At 40.5% G+C, this 18,511-nt stretch overlaps 1 protein-coding gene across 2 annotated transcripts in view; it reads right to left on the reverse strand.

Annotated features, from left to right (window-relative positions):
- The window catches only part of LOC124117939 (2-oxoglutarate dehydrogenase, mitochondrial-like), a 110,555-nt gene extending 93,810 nt beyond the window's left edge, over positions 1-16,745 (reverse strand). The window contains exons 1-4 of one of the 2 annotated variants that reach the window (XM_046479954.2): positions 16,616-16,745; positions 15,910-16,501; positions 9,569-9,763; positions 5,188-5,290 (exon numbers count right to left, since the gene is read on the reverse strand). In XM_046479954.2, coding sequence (XP_046335910.2) covers positions 5,188-5,290; positions 9,569-9,763; positions 15,910-16,122 — 511 coding nt within the window. In that variant the 5' untranslated portion in view covers positions 16,123-16,501; positions 16,616-16,745. Of the gene's footprint in view, positions 1-5,187; positions 5,291-5,888; positions 5,992-9,568; positions 9,764-15,909; positions 16,502-16,615 lie in introns of both variants that reach the window. The other variant, XM_046479953.2, reaches the window with a different exon arrangement.
- Between the last annotated feature and the right edge of the window lie 1,766 nt (positions 16,746-18,511).

Genomic DNA, 18,511 nt, shown 5'->3' on the forward strand with positions numbered 1-18,511 from the left:
ACTTGCGGACAGAAGGAACTGGGAAGTAACCCTTCTGACCTTGGTAATGCGATCTTGTGACAGAAATACAAGTCTGCTCACCGTGTTGAAATTCGCCCCTAGGAAGACTAGATTCTGAGAAGGGCTCAGATCTGACTTCTTGAGATTGACTATCCACCCTAGAGTGATCAGAGTGAGTGAGTGAGTTGGGTTTATCGCCGCTTTAACAGTATTCCAGTTATATCGCGGCGTGTCAGCTTAATGTGGGAGGAAAGCCCGAAGTGATGCAGGTCTCAGACGTTTACCACTTCGGTGAAACCCACGAGCACGGGTATGGTGCTGACAAACCTAGAAACATTATCAGGGCGAACTGGGATTCGAACCCACAATCATAGGTTTCTGGGGTGCCCAAGGGATGCAACTCTGCACAGCGAATCGCGGCGCCTTAGACGACTGGGCCACCCGTGCCTCTAGAGTGATCAGAATGTCTATCACGTCTTGTGTAGCTATCTGACTCAGGGATTGCGATAGAGCTCTTAGTAACCAGTCGTCGAGGTACGGATGGCAGAACCTTTTGACCTGGCCACTTGGGCGGGAATCAACATCAGCTTGGTGAACACCCTCGGGGCCGTGGAAATCCCGAATGGTAGAACCCTGAACTGATAACACCTCCCGTCGAAAGAAAACCTCAGGTATTTCTTGAACTCGGGGTGTATGGGTATGTGGAGATAGGTGTCTTTTAGGTCTATTGACGTTAGCCATTTTCCTGTCTCAACAGCTGAGATCACTGAGCGCAGTGTCTCCATCCTGAAGGACGGTACCTCTATAAGTTTGTTCAGTCTTCTCAGATTGAGAATAGGCCTGAACCCTCCGTCTTTTTTGGTGACTAGGAAATATGTCGAGTAGAAGCCCTCGCTTTCCTGTCCCACGGGAACCGGTTTGATCGCAGCCTTCATAAGAAGTGTGTCGACCTCGGCACGGAGGAATTCCGCCCTCTCTCAGGTAGCAGGCACCGGAGTGTGCTTTATCCCGGAGAAGGGGGGCGGATGATGTTTCCACCGAGGCAAATGGCCATCCCTTAGAGTGGACAGGGTCCAGGGATTGGATGTGACTGTCTCCCATTCCTGCAGGAATAGAGCCAGTCGGCTGCCTACGGGGACATCCGGCTTGAGGCAGTGGACCCCGGCTGTCGGCAGTTCGATAACATGCGACCGTGGGTCCGCCCGGGGCACTTCGGGCGCTAATGGGAACCTGATGGGTTCCCGTCCCCGCAAAAAGGCTGCTGGCCTCGACCAGCTGCCCTGCCCCGGCCCCTGCCTCTCTTGCTCCTCCCGGCGCCCTTACCTGAAGGAAGCGGCTGCTTCCAAGCAGGTGCAGACTTCTGACCCGGCGCGTCAGCGTAGGAGGAGTCAAGTGGAGAGGTCCGCTTACGCGGTTTAATGCATGGTACCTCCAACAAGGCCTTAGAATCCTTGATGGAGGCATACAACTGTGCGGCCTCTCGGACCACCTGCTGAGCCCCAGGGAAGAGGGTGGCACACATCTTATATGGCAAAGCAAGTAGATCCTGGTGTGTGGAAGCCGAGTATTTGGATACCGACATCCACAGCCTGCGCATGCCCATGACTGCACACATCATCTGCGAGGCACAGCTACGAATAGCGTCCCTCGCAAGATGACTATGTACCTCCGTAAGTTGCGCAGCCAACTCCGAAGAGTCGGCCGGACCCTCTCCTGTTAACTCCCTCTGTACGGCCGACAGATATGCGGAGTGTACGGACACCCAGAGCTGGAAAGGGTGGCAACCGCCGGCCCTGCTTGACCTTAGCCAAGTTGGGGGTCGAAGACCCCCCCAGGATAACGGAGGTCCAGACGCATTCGTGCACAACCGGTACCTCAAATTCACCATCCTCTTCTAATGGGTACCGCTTAATAAGTTCGGGCAGGTTGAACTTCCTGCGGGCACCCGACAACAGGGGGTTGATGACTTCATGCACCAATGAGGACAGAATACGGAGCCGCACCTGGGGCGCCTTGCTCGGAGCAAAAGCGTCCCTCGGAAGGCGGAACTCAGTCGGATCCGACTGGGGCATGGGCGCAGCCACCTGAGGCAGTACCTGGACAATCTTGTCCAGTACATGCCTCAACAAGGAAACGAAGGAAAATATTCCCAAGGTCTCCGAGTCGTCTCCCCCCTCCACCATCCACTCCTCCTCTCTCGATTCTGAGCCGAAATTAATCGACTCTTCCCCGAGAGAAGAGGCAGACGAAGTCGGAAGGGGACGCCCAAAGGCCTGGGCCTTCGCATCCCCGGGCCGCACCCGGCCCGAAGCTGAGTCCCGGTCCCGAGGTGCCAGGGGTTCAAGGGAACCCACCTGGCTCTGGGCTAGAAATCCGCTAGAGGAAGCCTCGGCCTCGGAAGAGGCGTCTGGCTCCGCTAGGGAGAACTGTGCGTCGGTAGTGAACAGGCCAGTGCCTGCCACCCCTCCGCTGGGGAGCGACCTCGAGCTGGCGCCTCGGCCGACGCAAGGCATATCACGAGGTCTCGAAGCCGGGTCCGGCGCCGACAACGGGGAAGACTCGGTCTGCATCTCCTCTCGGAGCTGAGACTTTACCTCCTCCATCATCGACTTCAACAAGGCAGAGATGTCTGCCAAAGACGGTGCAGGAGAGGGTGCAGTGATTGTGACGGGGACCCTATAGCCTTCTCCCCCGGCCCCTGGCCGATCTAATATCCACCCCCGCCTTCAAGAGACTCTTAAAGTGTAAGAGGTCCACATTTCTCTTTTTCTGCGCCCGGGGGGTGAAAGCAATACAGATCGGGCATGACCCATCGTCATGCCCGTCTTCCGCCAAACACTTGATGCAAGTATCATGCCTGTCTTGGGGGGGGATAGATGCCGAACACCCTGTACACAGTTTGAGTGTCTGTAAAAAAGACCGTAATTTCTGAGTTGGGCGGGAAGGGTAATAAAGTGTATCAGTGCAATTGAAAGATCGGAAAGATACGTGCATAAATTGTGAAACTAGAAGCAAAGGCGTAATTTAGAATGTAATTGGTAACGCAATACTAATAGCCAATGTCGTAGTATAATTATAACACCAAAGTGGGCGTGTTACGCGTGAAGGTGTAAAAAACCTGTAAAAAAAGGTAAGTGTAATTTAAAAATAATTAACACACCACCTTGGGTTTATAAAGGAAAAGAATGTAGGCTAAAGCCCGATGATATAACATTAAAAACCCCAAGCCGTTTTTAATGGCCCTGGTGTTAAATGTATCATACGTGGCACTACAAAATGGACGCTATGACGGCCTTTGTGTCAAAGGTATCTTACACGTGTCACATAATTAAAACTTTAAAACTTTACAATGCGAGGTATTACGCCTTTGCATGAAAGAAATGTACCATACATACAGTTTGGTCTGCCATGGTTCTTGTACGAACGATTATCTTGTACTTTTTTTAATCTTGACAAAAACAGCACGTGTCTTTGTCAGATGACATAAGGAAAGTGATTTGGGTGAGAGTTGCTTCCCTTGGCGTGACACGCCGTGGAGGGTGAGGCACCATAAGGGTGGACGTATATCATACAAAAACGAAGTTTTTTGTGTGGTAACAATTTTTATTAAGGAAAATGGTTACAACTATGTCATGTAGATTTTCTTGAGCCAGGAAAATGCAATAAGTGCCCCAAGGAGGATTTAATCTGAAAGAGAATACCAAATAAAACAAACTGATAAAGCGTTTGAATGATAAAAAAATAACATTCAGCACACATACAGAAACAAAACTGAACTCCCAAAAACAAAAACATGCAGCTAGATGTACAAGTAAACCACACAATTCAAGACAACAATGTAGCCTACAATTTGACATGTCTGAAAAGAAAAGGTTAAGTGAAAAAATTAATTTGACCCTGCAAGATTAGACACTAAACGTAAGCTTTTCTATATTAGCAGTATGTACAAAGCAAATATTTCAACAAGGTATATTTTCACAACAAACAAAAAAAATACATAAAGTCTGTCGTGAATGTTGATACTTTTATGAACAACTTTATGTCATTTTGTACAAGTTCAAGGCTTTTCAAGCTATTTTGGTCACAAGTCTTTACTTACTATAGATTTCAAAACAAAGCATACATATTGACAATGACCATGATGACCTAGACTGAACAATCTTGTTATCAATGATACACAACACTTGAACACTGTTGAAGTGTGAAGCTGTAAAGAATGCCAACTACAAGCTGTGCCCTGGCTCATCACAATATCTACAAATGATCTAGGACATACGGACTATGTACATACAGTTTTGAAAGTAAGCAAGAAAGTCAAGGTGTCCTTGTTTGTTGTTTAATGCCGCACTCAGCACTATTCCAGCTATACGATGGCAGTCTGGACATAATCCAGATCAAACAATCCAGTGATAGACATCATGAGCATCAATCCATGCAATTGGGATCGATGACGTGCATCAACCAAGTCAGCAAGCCTGACCACCCGATCCTGTTAAGTCACCTTTTACAGCAAGCATGGGTTGCTGAAGACCTATTCTACCCCGAATCTTCACGGGTAAGGTGTCCTTAGGTTGAATATGTGATTGATGCGGGTAGCCTAGTGGTTAAAGCGTCCGCTCGTCACGCCGACGACCCGGGTTCGATTCCCGGCATGGGTACAATGTGTGAAGCCCATTTCTGGAGTCCCCCATGATATTGCTGGAATATTGCTAAAAGTGGCATAAAACCATACTCACTCACTCACTAATTGATTGGGTCCCTAGATTTAAACACAAAAGGAGCTGTATCTCCATTCAAAAGTTGATAAAATCATGAAAATGTCTCCATCAAAATCCATGTATGGCAGTGAACCAGCATGACTAGTGAAGTAGGGTTAACATGCAGACAAAGAACTACTGTAGTGGCATGCTGTAGAGAAAGGGGAGCTGATCAGGAGAAACTAGCAACACTGTCCACGACCTCAGAGTGCACTTGCATCTAATATCTACACATAGCAACTGCAAAACAGCTCACTGCAAAGCATGCAACAACTCGTTCTTATATTCCCTCCCTCCAAAAAAATTAGCAATGAAACTTCGGTGTGTATGTTACAATGTCTTACATACAAGAAGTGGACTGACTGAACGAAATGGAAAATTGTTGTGTACCCTGCTGTCTGGACAACATGACAGGCAACATGGGGCTTACCAAACTTGTAATGGCTCACAAGGAGATCAGGTGGAGAATTGGCATTCAGGTCCACTTGGTTGATCTTCAAGGGGTCTAAATCTGCTATATGATGCCCACGAATCTAGCAATAACCAAATACAGACAAAAGAAGGGTTAAAGACAACTTGCGTAGAGAAGGCAAACGCCCTTATCCCAGCAATGGAGAGCAAAAGAGAGGATCTGAAAGAAATGTAGAGACAAAGGTCACTTTCACACAACATGCACATGGAACAACACACTGCACAGTCATAACATGATTGGCAATAATGAAACATTTACCATCACTACAAAATTACCTGGCATTATGTGTTCAGGTGCTTCCATAGCACCCCACAGCACAGCTTATTCCAAATTTATGCTGTTGACTAAGCATGGCACTATATAATAATTAAAACCCTTGAAAATGAGGACAAAAAATGCTATGATTTCCCAGGAAGAAAGCAAAGAGGTGATGTTGGGCTAGGGTGCGGTACCATGAACTGCAAACAGATGAACATTAGCAGGACCTTGATAAGTCATTCCTCTGTTGACTGCCTTCTCTACCTGCCAACGAAGGACATATTACACACAAAGTAATAGATTTGCAATACAAAACCAATCCTGTGAACTAAAGGGAAAACATTCAACAGAACACCAGCAAACTCAACAAATATAAACTACAATAACCCCGGCATACCTACCCAAACCGTAAGTATTAGGTATGAGTTCGCTAGGGACCTCGGAATCTAGATCCACGTCAGATATACCAAGGGGGTCCAGAGTTGCCACATTGTGACCACGGATCTGCAGTACCCATAAAATATCACACATTAATATCACCAATTATAAAGGTTTGCAACTATTTATCTGTTTTATAAAAGTGTTTCTGAAACTCAAGTCTGTGGTTCCTGTACCATGGTCGATAGGAAAACATTAAATTTTGAAGAAGATCCTGAAAAGTATCATTTCTAACATGTCTAATGTGTGTGTATTTGTTGTTTTACACCTAATTCAGCAATATTCAGGGTAAGAAATATATATGTATTTTCCCTAGTCCACAAAATAATCTGCTTCAGTGTTGCCATCTACCCAATGGTAAAAGTGGTCGTCCACCAGGAAATTTCACAAGTTCTTCCTGAATTTTACTGATTTTGGATTGATAGACTTACATGCATTTCAAACCCTGCAAATATTAGATGTGTATGCGCAACAATGGTTGAGTAAGAACTCATCATTGATGTGCTTTCAGCAATGATTATTAGTACAATATATCAATGAGCAGAAAAACGTGTGCACACGAATATTTAAAATATTTCAACATGTTCAAGTGAGGTTAGAGGTAAAATTAGAAATATTATACAGATATTATTTTAGTCACAAGTAACTCTAAGTTTGAAATATTGTGTGAATGTGAATCTCATAGTTTAAGATATATGTACAAATTTAATGATCATATAAGAAGACAATCACATTTGGGAATGAAGGTTTGCTCAAAATAGGCATGACATGGAACTAGGAGTTCAAGATTGAGGAAGTTTGCAGTATAGGCAAAATCAGGAGCAGCACGTTACCAAACTGAATGCCCAATACTTTACTCCTAGAAACATGCAGCATGGACCAATTGGACTTCACCAATACCTATTCATCTTTGACCCCTAATGCTGCCCCAACTACTCTAAAAAATGCATGGCTTAATGATATCACTTCCAGGTGTGGAAAATCATACATTCAATGCAAAACAGCCAGCCTATACCTCCAGCTAGTAGCCACCAACTAATAAAAAAGTGTCACGTCCGGTTGAATGAATTTAACACTCAATTTTAGACAACGCCATGATTTATTATTTTTAATTATTACACAGGTATAAGCTCTTATATGCATGTCATACCAACACATGAGTTGGTTCAGGACACAAAGAAACAGAACCAGCTCAATAATGACTCAACACCTTACCACTTCGATGCCTCACCCTCTGACCCTACTACAATGAACATTTCTTGAGAGTGAACATACTACAATTCTCAGAGGATCACATGTAGAGAATCTGGCCTTCAATATCAGTTGCAAGTTTTTAAATAATATTCCAACAGGGCTATCCAGCATATAAGCTCAATATGATGTCCTTTGTTAGAATTTCCTGACAAAATTGCATATGCTACTCATAAAATGTAAGTCAGTGTGACATCATGTATTCAAAGAATATAACTACAAGTATAATACCTGAAAGAAACCAGCAAAATAGGCATTTTAGGAAAAATGGCAAACTTCACAAATGACCTTCACTGTGACCTTGACATGACCTTTAGTGATTTCAGTTTTACCATAAGGAAGACATGTACCAAGTTTCATTGACCTACAGTATATGTCCTCCTTGAAATAGGTAGGGCAAGGTGGGGTAGCCCAGTTGTTATAGGTGTTTGCTCGTCATGCCAACCACCCAGGTTCGATTCCCCACATAGGTACAATGTGTGAAGCCCATTTCTGGTGTTCTAAGTGGTAATATTGCAGCAAAATTGTTAAACATGCTAAAAGCAGCCAAAACCTTACTCACACACTCTCTCATTCTTGACATAGGTTGTAAACAAATTTCTTGTTGAGCAATATCTTAAGGATGACCTTGCCACTTGACATGACGTATTCAAATAATATAACAATATGCACATGAATATTTTTTTAAATAGTGCCACGGCACTGTAACTCACATGGTTATCTGGTCAAAAATTGTAAATGTCAACAAATACAATCACTTTGTGGTCAGGTCAGCATTAATTCTCAAATACTTTGTGCACAGATGCTGAAACAATTAACTAAATGTCCACACTGTTTCCAAATCAGCAAGAATAAATGTACTATTGTAAAACATTGTTGCAATACACAGCAGTTAAACTTACTTTGCACAAAGTTTCAAATCAGCTTTATACACGAAAGAGAATTCTTTTCTAATGCCATACAATTTGTCCACAAGTTTCAAATAAAGTACACTTTCATCCCAATAATTTGAACAAGTTCAGCTTCAACAGTCTGGCCATTCAGAAATTCATTTGAGGGAATTTAAGAGAATGACATTACATTTTGAGCACAAATGGATGAGCAACAGCCATTAATCATGTTAATAGCTTGTTCAATATGGCTACCTTGATGGCCATACAAAAATCAGATTCAAACATCTTCAACAATTTCAGGTCTCATCCACGATGGGAATCAGCATGTGAAGTTTCTGCTTCATCGGACAAATAGTTTCTGAGCAGATGACCTTTAGTATTTCTCAGTTCAAATCATGAAAAAAGCAATATTTTCTTAGAAAATCCACTTTTCGAAATCAAACTTTGCACAGCGTCTCCACTATTGGTATAGAAAGTGTTCACCAAGTGTGAAAAGAATCTATGCAGTAGTTTTCAAGTTATAGGTCGCACACGAAAAAGTCCTCGGAAGGACGTACAGAATTCCTTGGTGTAACAATATACCCCTGTTCTTTTACATGTTTAAAGACAGGAGTAAAATTAAACAGTACGGTCAAAACTTAAACTATCGCAAAAAAATGGAGCACATGGTTGAGTCCCAGTACTAACTACACATATACCAAATTTCAGGACAATTGAACAATGATGTCTGAATACTGACTTTTAAAAGGTTTTTCAATCTAGCTGTTGTGGCAGTTTCAAATTTCTTGAACAAATACAGTTGTCATCATTGATTGGAACAAGCATGTGAAATTTCAGCTTCATATGTCTACTGTCTTCAAAGGAGATGGATTAAAGTGAGCAAATGTCCAGGAGAAACCCACGAAAAATAGAAAAACTTGTGTCAAACCCCACTACTAAATACATAGGTACCAAATTTCATTACACTGTTCACAAAACAAGGCCATAATTGGCTTTTTCAATATGGAAAATCAGATTCGACCTCTTGAACAAATTGGGTTGTCATCATTGGTGGGAACAAGCATGTGAAGTTCAGGCTTCAGTGGTTCAGTGCTTTCTGGGAAGAAGATGTTTACAGATGACAGGCAAACAGGCAATGACATAAGCTCACTTGACTTTCAGTCGGGTGAGCTAAAAATTTGCAGAAATGCATTGGGTCTGGACAATCAGTTTGAAAACCGAGAATTTAAGAAACAACAGTGTTCAACTTCAGCGGCACCTGGATTCTAACACAAGTTCTGTAAAGTCAGTATGATATACACACAATGTAATCTCTTTATTATCCTTACTTGTCTCTGTATTGAAGAATTTCTTTATTGAAAAGCATATCATGAAGCTATCAGGGCCAACAGTGATAACCACAACATCACTATTAAAACATCATTAAATATTACTTCGACAAATTTTGAAAGACATCATGAATAATGAAAGCTTTGTCAACACTAGCGATGGAAACTAACCTGATATGAGCGGATAATAGACTGAACAGACAAATGATCCTCTATAGTCTTCTCATCTACTGGTGCTCCTTGGGCTACAGCATGTGTGGGAATTGGAGCAACGGTCAAACTGGCAGCAGACAACGATGGTGGACGGACGTAAGCTTGACCAGGAGGGGCTCCACGTGCAGTTTGACGAAAGAAAGAATCCCAAGACTGAAAAAGAGGAAACATTTACTAAAAATCATTAGGGCTGAAATGATTGATGTAATAAGTGGGTCAACAGATAGAAATGACACATCTTGACTAGTCATTTCATGAAACAAAGGCAGTGTTGGGAAGAAATGAGCATTTCACCATGCATTGGTCATAACACAAATCCTACATAGTTAATATCTTGTGTATCTACCAGATGTTCCATGTCCAAGTACCTGTCTGTATCATGTCTATCAAAATCACACATTCTTACAAGTGTAAATCAAACAGCTTGTGCATCATAAATATTGCCTTATGTAAATTACCATGATTACTGTAATGTGAGAATTCAACATGAAAAAAACCCAGCATGAACAGCCTGCTTTGGTGTAACTGCCCTTGGATTCAACTGTTTAAAAATGGTATGCCCAACATGAGCAAGGCAGTTTTAAGTCATCCTAAAGATCCCACTTCTGAAACTTTGAAAAAGGTTATGGATGACCAACACTGTGTTACATTTCAGCATATTGCTGTCACATCCGTCAACACTTGCCCTTTTCTGTAATCTGCAAGAAGGCACATCCCCAAAACAATTCAGAATGTGTTTAAGGATTGAGGTACTTTGATAAAAGTAATCCAGAGTGCTAAAATCAATTATGAGAAATATGTGATCATCTAAAAAATATTGAAAAGTATATTTTGATATGTACTAAGGATGCTAAGTAAGAGGTAATAAAAAAAAATTAGCCACCAGTTTCAAATCAATACATATTCATATGTAACCAATTAACTTTGGCAATGTTTTAGGAGTTGGTAAAATAATGAAAGTTAAATGTATAATGACAATTCAACACAAAACTTGCAGCAATGATTTAATACCTGTGACACATTCAATACAACACATACCTAACAAAGTTTGGTGTAAGTAGATTCTCACTGCAAATTATATAAATGTGACCATAAATGCTATTGGTGTACATGACTGAGCATCAGCCATGCCCAGCAAGGGATCGAATCGTTTTGTACAACTGACAACCTTCCAAAGCAATGGGTAGAAACACAGGCGAATAGACTACATGTACCTCACTTATGTGTACCTGACTGAGCATCAATCAGGCCCAAGCTGTGGGATCAATTGATGACAGTTATACAGAGAATTACGAACTGGTTCCGACAATTAACGACACATCTATCATTTAACAGACAGAACACCTTGGATGATAAATACATGGAGGTCAAGCATGACCTGTGTTTTGACAACAGGCATCCAATGCATCTTATCTGAAATTATGACTGCTGGGGGTAAAAATACTGCATATGCTCAAAATTATGACTGCAAATACAAATAAATGAATACTACAGGGAGAATCTGGAAGCACGAAATACATGTGAAACAAGGATATGCATGGACGGTAGTAGGGGATGGGGGTGGAGTTGCTTGTCATTGTTTACAAAACATGTACAAAACATGTACAAGATGGCTGACATGGAAGCACTGCTGCACATGCTCGTACCTAGGCATGCTGGGAAGTTGCCTCATCTAAGTTACTATAAATAGCATCACGCATGATACACGTATGTATTACTGATGGTTTGACTTACTATAAATACTTATAATAATATTAATACATAACCAGGTGGTTAGTGTTACACTTATAGTCTGGAAGTTAATTTAAGGTACAGACGTTTACTACAATATCTGATATCTGAAAAACTATCGGACCTACTCCAGTCAAAGTTGGTATGAGATTATTAAACAGTCATACATAACTGGATATTACATTTAAAGACAATCGGTGCATGAATAAAAAATCTGTCTATTTAGCTATCACTATATTTCACCAACAACCAGACCTGTTCGTCACGGGTGGAACGAGCATTCATTGTAACAGCCATCTGCATAATGCTATCCCTGCATCACAGGGCCATATGACACAGTTGAACCAATCAACTCAACTCGAAAGGTTGCACGGGAATCACTCATGCACGAATACGGTGTTAGCGTTGGGCGTCTCAAGCAGTTATTTAATAATATTTTTCCAATTATTTTTGCATTCTTTTTCAGGTCAGTGTTATTGACTTGAATGTATCATTCCTTGCCTCATTATTATATTTCATTAAATTATTATTTAAAAAAAATCCCAAATCTTCAAGACACCAGTTCACAACTAGGCCTATCTAAGTGTCAAGTTTGGTGAAGAAAAATTGTACTGTTTTAAAGATCTAGTCCGGAAACATTTTCAAGTTAAAGTCAAAGTTGTTGCTATGGAAACTTGAAACATATTTCTTTCAAAAATCTCAAACAACCAAACGGCACCACTTCACCACTAGGCATTCTACTAAGTTAGGCGAAGAAATACTTCTTAATTGAGGCTAAATTAAATTAATTATAACCATTAACATGATTAAAGATTTCAAGATTTCTTAAGAGAAATAGATAATCTTAAATTTTGCACATATTCTGTTTTGGCTGATCCCTGAAAGACACATTTAATAATAATGATACCGGATGACATATCAAACGTGAACTTTAAACTCAAAGACAAATGAGACAAGTCCATTATTCTGATGAGACACTAAATGCTGACAGAATTTGAAAGACCTCAGTGCTCTTTAATGTGCTCAATGCTAGTGTCAAAACACATTCGATGGAGTGTGTTGCCAGCATTTAGCATAAGGACACCTCCAAATAAAACTCATAATAACTGTTAAACAGGTTGGCTTCACATACCATTTACAGAGCTCCAGATAACTTTTGTACTCAAAGGTTTCTATTCTAATTGGCATGATTGGGTTTTTCACTCATCTATTCATCACTCTATTGGGACTTTCACCCAAATGAGTAAACATTTTAGGATTTAAGAAAGAAAAGAAGTAATGTGTGTGTTTCAGAAAAAGGCCTCTTTCAACTGTATTTCAGTATATCAAGTAGGCCACTACCCTGTATACTGCAGTATAAAATATCTGTATTAATATTGTGGTATTTGGATTGAATTGAAAGTTGCAGGTACTTACAAGTAAATGCAAAAATCAATGTTCTGTCAAGCAACTCCAACCACGCCAACTGCATTATTTTGATCAGGAAGTGATACATCTGATTACTCACTAATAATCTGACATTAAAAAAACAACAATTACTTGAACACATGATGGTAAACACATTAAATGGTGGGAGGCAAATGTGCATTACTTTTTATCAGAATTGTTAAATACAGGTTACAAATTGAAATACACTGACATATATAACACGCTGTTTTCAAGGACTTAATCAATTTCTAGACCTTGTTTGATGTCATCATCAATGTAACGTTTTTTTATGAAGTTAATGTATTTGAAGCATGCATCATTTTATACTTTTTTAAGACAAAGCCTAGTCATTTTGTTTTTTTAATTATCTTGAAAGCAACATACAAACCCACAATTGTATTGGTAACATTTTGTAAACAAATGAATAATTTAACAGAAAAATTCAAGGACCTTTCCAGGATATATGCACAAATTCAAGAACTTCTCTCATACTTTGGTGGCAAATTAGTACATTCAAGCAATATTATCTAAAATTAGTCAAATTCAAGCACTTTTCATGCATGTGTGAACCCTGTATATGGACACATCCAAGTTCAGCAAGTTAAACGTCTTCCCTGTCTCATTTACTATTTGGACATCTATACTGGAACATGAGAGATGTCCAAATATTAAATTGGGCACAGAAGGCAACTAGGATGAAATCTAATTTGACAAACAGGATATCATAACTTTTTTCAGCCAACAGTCAAGAACATTTATTAAAACTGTCAAATCACAAGCATAGACTAAACACTTCATGTCGTGTTATGGGAGGGAACATGGAATAGTGCATTCAGCTTCGGGTCAAGATGAGGGCTCGGTATCTCCTCTGCAGTAGAGACCAGTTCTACATGCAGTGAAGTTTGGGTGCAATTCTTTTATGCAGTGTAGTATCAGCCTTGATTCGCCAGTCCCAGCAGATGCCCATAGATTTCACTGCAACATAAAGCATGCTTTCCTCCCGCCATAATACTGGACACTGTCAGTGTCAGATAACTAAAATACTGTTGGAAGCAGAGTAATACCCAAAAACACACTTCATGTGTTGTGGGGATACTACATTGTCAAAGCAACCCTTTCCCCCATCAGTCAGCACCTGAACATGTTGAACTTCCAACTTGAACAGTTAGAACAAAATATTGAAAACTAATAAAATATCAGAAATGATATTTTAAGATTTTTGGGGATAAACATTGGATGAAAATAAATTGTAAAAAAATGGAAACATGTTAAAAATATATATAAGCACTCCTGTTAAGCCAAAAGTATGTATTTATGATTTGGCTACTAGTGAAGAAAGTACTGCTAAGTATGACATTTTGGCCCTAATTATCTCCTAATATATCCTGACCACAGCGCGGGAAAATGTGCGGGCTACGTAACTTCCGTTACCTTATTAGTCGCCATGAATATGTAGATGAGCTAGTTCAGGTCGAGAGAGAAAGTTTATTTGGGAAACTGCCGGTCATATCGCTGTCCATTGACAGATGGGGGTAAGGCAATAATAAAAAAATAAAAAGATACCAGAAGTAAGTATCAATACGATAATGACCCCTAACTTGCAGCAGACGGAACATTCCGAGGAAATTGAAATTGTTTACGGAGCGAGCACTTCCTGGTTACTGATTGTCATTAACAGACACCCGCTAAAAGGCGTGTCCCGTGTGAGCGACCGGAAATCACAAATGCTGCGATACGATGAATGCTGCGGTACCACGAGGTCAGAGTATACACGGAATATGCCAGAAATAACATGAAAAAATGGCGATAACTGGTCGCTAGCTTCGACGTGTACACTTTCAAGTGTATCCAGTCCAGAATGACATGTTTTAACTGTTCAGCAGCACTTGCGACTTGTGATAACTGTAACTGTAACTTGTATGCTTGAATAATTACGATCTTGGAATATTCTGTCGGAATGAATCCGGAATAGCTGTCGGAATCTCAGAAATGTCAGACGTCATCCGGACGTGAACAAAACGTCATCCGGATGTCCACAAATGCTGGTACCATAGTTGAAATTAGTGTGAAGGCTGGGAGTTGTTCCACTGTCATAAAAGGCTGTAAGTGGGATCTTTGAAGTACCTGTTAACCTTGCTAGAATAGGAATTTTTGTTACAATATTCACATCAAATTCAAGGTTATGGATGAATGACATTATATTTCAAATTTGTTGGGTCTACTTTTGACAGAAAAATGTAGAAGGGAACACTGTAAGGATAAGGTTTTTGAATCATCAGTGTTGAGGAATGAGCCTATATGGCGCGAACTGAAAACGGCTTCAGGTGTCAGAAGTCAAACTTGCGGGTACGCATGAATGACATGGTATTTAAAAATTTGTCGGGTGATTTTTGTGACAGAAAAGTGTGTTAAGGAACACTGTGAAAATAATGTGAATCATAGTAAAGAACGAGGGAGGCAGAAGCATGGCTGGTGACGACACTAGGGTGAGTACTGAATCAGTACTGAATAAATGTTGCAGATGAAAGTGACTTGTGTGAATGTTCCAGGACAGTTTCCAGTAGCCAAAATATTTGACACTAAACCATTTCACCCTGCTTTCTTGACGTTTTAGTGTGAAGAATGTTAGGAGCTGCTATAGAATCTATTATAGTCACTAAACGGCTACCTAACCCTAATGATTGTAAAGCTAGGGTTAATAGATCGTAAAGGGGATCTAAGGGCTAAGGACAGAGTTCGGGGTAACGTACCCTAAAACTGGTGACATTTGGATGTGTTCAGCACCAATATAATATACCCAATGAACTGCATTCCTGTGCATAATAAAATATATATTGAAATTAAAAGTGCTTTCACAAACTAGTGCTTGCTATAAAATGTACTGCCGCAGGCTTAATCTAGTAAACAAATATTTCAAAACTCTCAACATATCTGGGCTTATTCAATGACATTGCGTGTACAGATGATAGATCACTGGGAAGAGCCTATGCACAATCGATGACTCCTGACGCCACAGGGCATTGCTTCGCCAGTACGACTGGAACAAAATACTACAAATTATGTCATAGGGTATTGTGACATGTTTGAAAAGTTTGTGGTACTGTATTCTAAAGGTAGGCCCTTGTATACCAAATAATCACCTTATGAACACTGTCAGGATCTTTCTGCCATGCCACATACATGTCCTCAAGATATGCCGAGGAACTGCCACTGAGGAAGGGCTCTGCTGCTGCTTGGGTAGCATAAGTTTTTGCTTGCCTGGATGTGTCATCAGAGCGACTGGAATATGCTCTGCTCAAACAAGATGTTCGAGCACTTGACAACAAAGTCCTTACAGACAAGCGATACATCATGTAAACGTCTTTTTTACGTGAAAATGTCTTATATTATGGCAAAGATGGTGATCAATCATAGATGCCAGCCTGGTGGCTGGACGACACTGTAGTGGATACTGTCAACGTTGTCTGGTCTTGTTTCCAACTGGGCCTAGTAAACCATCTGTTGATGATCTGACGGTATACGTTTCCGTTTGTGACCTTCAAGTATACTCCACACAATTACGAAACAACCAAATTGGGGGTAATTAATCCAAACGCATAAATCTTTGTTTCGAAATGTTGCTTTCTTTCACTTTTCTGATTGTCGAAACTCAAAACTCGCTTTGGAGCAACAATCTGTGCTTTGACTTTGTAACTTCTCAGGAAATGGCGACCTTGTCGTCCGCGAGAATATCTGCAACACGAAAAGCATGAGATATGATCATGAAAGGTACTAAGCTGTCTGAGAAAACACATAACGTTAAGATGTCGTAAATAAAAGACAATAAACATCGTATGTTCTACGTACATGTATTTTCTTACTCTTCCTCATCAACCGAAGTTACCATCTCAATGTCAACTGTTAGTCTCGCGTGATACCGCGAGAGTGAAAGGTGCCGTTTTGGCGGGTGCAGGCTAAAACGGCACCTCACCAAAACGTCACCGATTACTCTGGCGAAAACGGCATCGCATTTGGCGAAAACGGCTACTATGTGTCGGGCGAAAACGGCACCTCTATTTTTAATAATGATAAGAACGATTTTTGTAGTAATATATATGGTTTATATAATGGTATTTGATGTATTTACATTTTATTGGATGTATGTGATGTATTTACACGGACGAAGCCATCGGGTAAGAAGTCCTCGGCAATCTGAAAATATGAATAAAAGTTAAAATACAATATTTGTTATGTTACAACATTTCGGTTATTCTGAGAATTTATACAATAGCATTATGTAGTTTATCTTATTATTAGTAGTACCTCGAAGTCCAATGTCCTCGGCTATGTCTTGGTGTTTGCAAGTTACCATGTAAGTTTACTATCATTTATTTACAACCGGTAGTGAAGTATGACAGTAGACGTCATGGCCGCCAACGATCTTGAAGAACGATTGGGGTTAGAGGCATACTGTGTATAAGAGTCTCCCAATGGCGATTTGAGGGAATCTGTCACACCCACTCCTCTTGCAACATTGCACGTTGACTTTCTGTCAGGTTCCAGCATATGCTAATAATAGGCATGAGACGCTCCATGCATAGCAGGCGTCGCATCGCTAGTTCATACACAAACAATGCATGAAATCAAGTAAATCACAACTGTATGCTGAGCAGAATCAATGCGATTGACAAACAAAATTTGCCCACAGTGATTAACGACCTTCCTTGAAAGTGTCAAAATCAGGAATGACACCTAACGCACATGTGTGGCGCTACAACTTGAGGCACGTGAAGACTATAGGATGTGTTTTGGTGTTAAGTTTTACAGACATAAACGTTCTTGCATAGGGTGTTTTTGTCAATTTCCTAATACCGTATTCGACGTTATAAGCGCCCACGGCGATATTTGCTAACATATTGGCTAGTGAACAATCCAAAAAAGCACCTCTTCCGTTTGATCAATGGACAAAAGACTTATTTATTCGCGTATAATCTCGTGTGTTATATGCACCCTTAATTGTGGACAATTAAATACTGGAAAGATATATCTGTCATATATAAACATTTCAGGCTGTCAGCATAAACCACGAAATTTATCTTTCAACTCTGTTTCTTCCACGAAAATAATATTCTAATAAGAGCCCCCTATTTCTAATTTGAGAGCGCCCTAGGCGCTTATTACGTCGAATACGGTACTTGGTATTAACATTTGTATTTCCTACTTTTATATATAACGTCCATTTTAAGTGCAAACGCTGCATTTTCTCATGATGTCCTTAATACATATGTTAATCCGTAGTATCGATTACAGTTTGTTATAGAAAAAAACACCACACCGACGTCTGTTGTTCCCTTTGTAGGTTTAATACGCTGTTGCCACTCATGTATATGTAGCTTATGCTATATTTCCTCCCGGGAAAAATTCCCGAATTTGAGTTCGAACAGTGGTTTGAGCCGATGTCCGTTAGTCCTGAAGTCGAAGCACTAAAAGGGCAAGCAAAGTGAAAAAAATATTGCAATTTTTTGGCGAATACCAATCGTCCTATATACTCGTATGTCAAATCATTTTCCGAGGAAAACAAAATTATAACATTAGTAGAAAGTATATAATGTCAAAGCGAAAGTGCTGAAATCACAATCTCCGTAATCAGCTTCCAACACAAACATATTTGGGGCGTAGCCTGAAGGTACCAGTGCAGCGGTGCATGACAAAGGGTTTCATTGGCTGGTGTGTGATTCTTATAGCAGCTATACATATATTGTT

The sequence above is a fragment of the Haliotis rufescens genome, unplaced genomic scaffold, assembly GCF_023055435.1.
Source record: "Haliotis rufescens isolate VD_foot unplaced genomic scaffold, xgHalRufe1.0.p SCAF_28, whole genome shotgun sequence".
Lineage (NCBI taxonomy): Eukaryota > Metazoa > Mollusca > Gastropoda > Lepetellida > Haliotidae > Haliotis > Haliotis rufescens.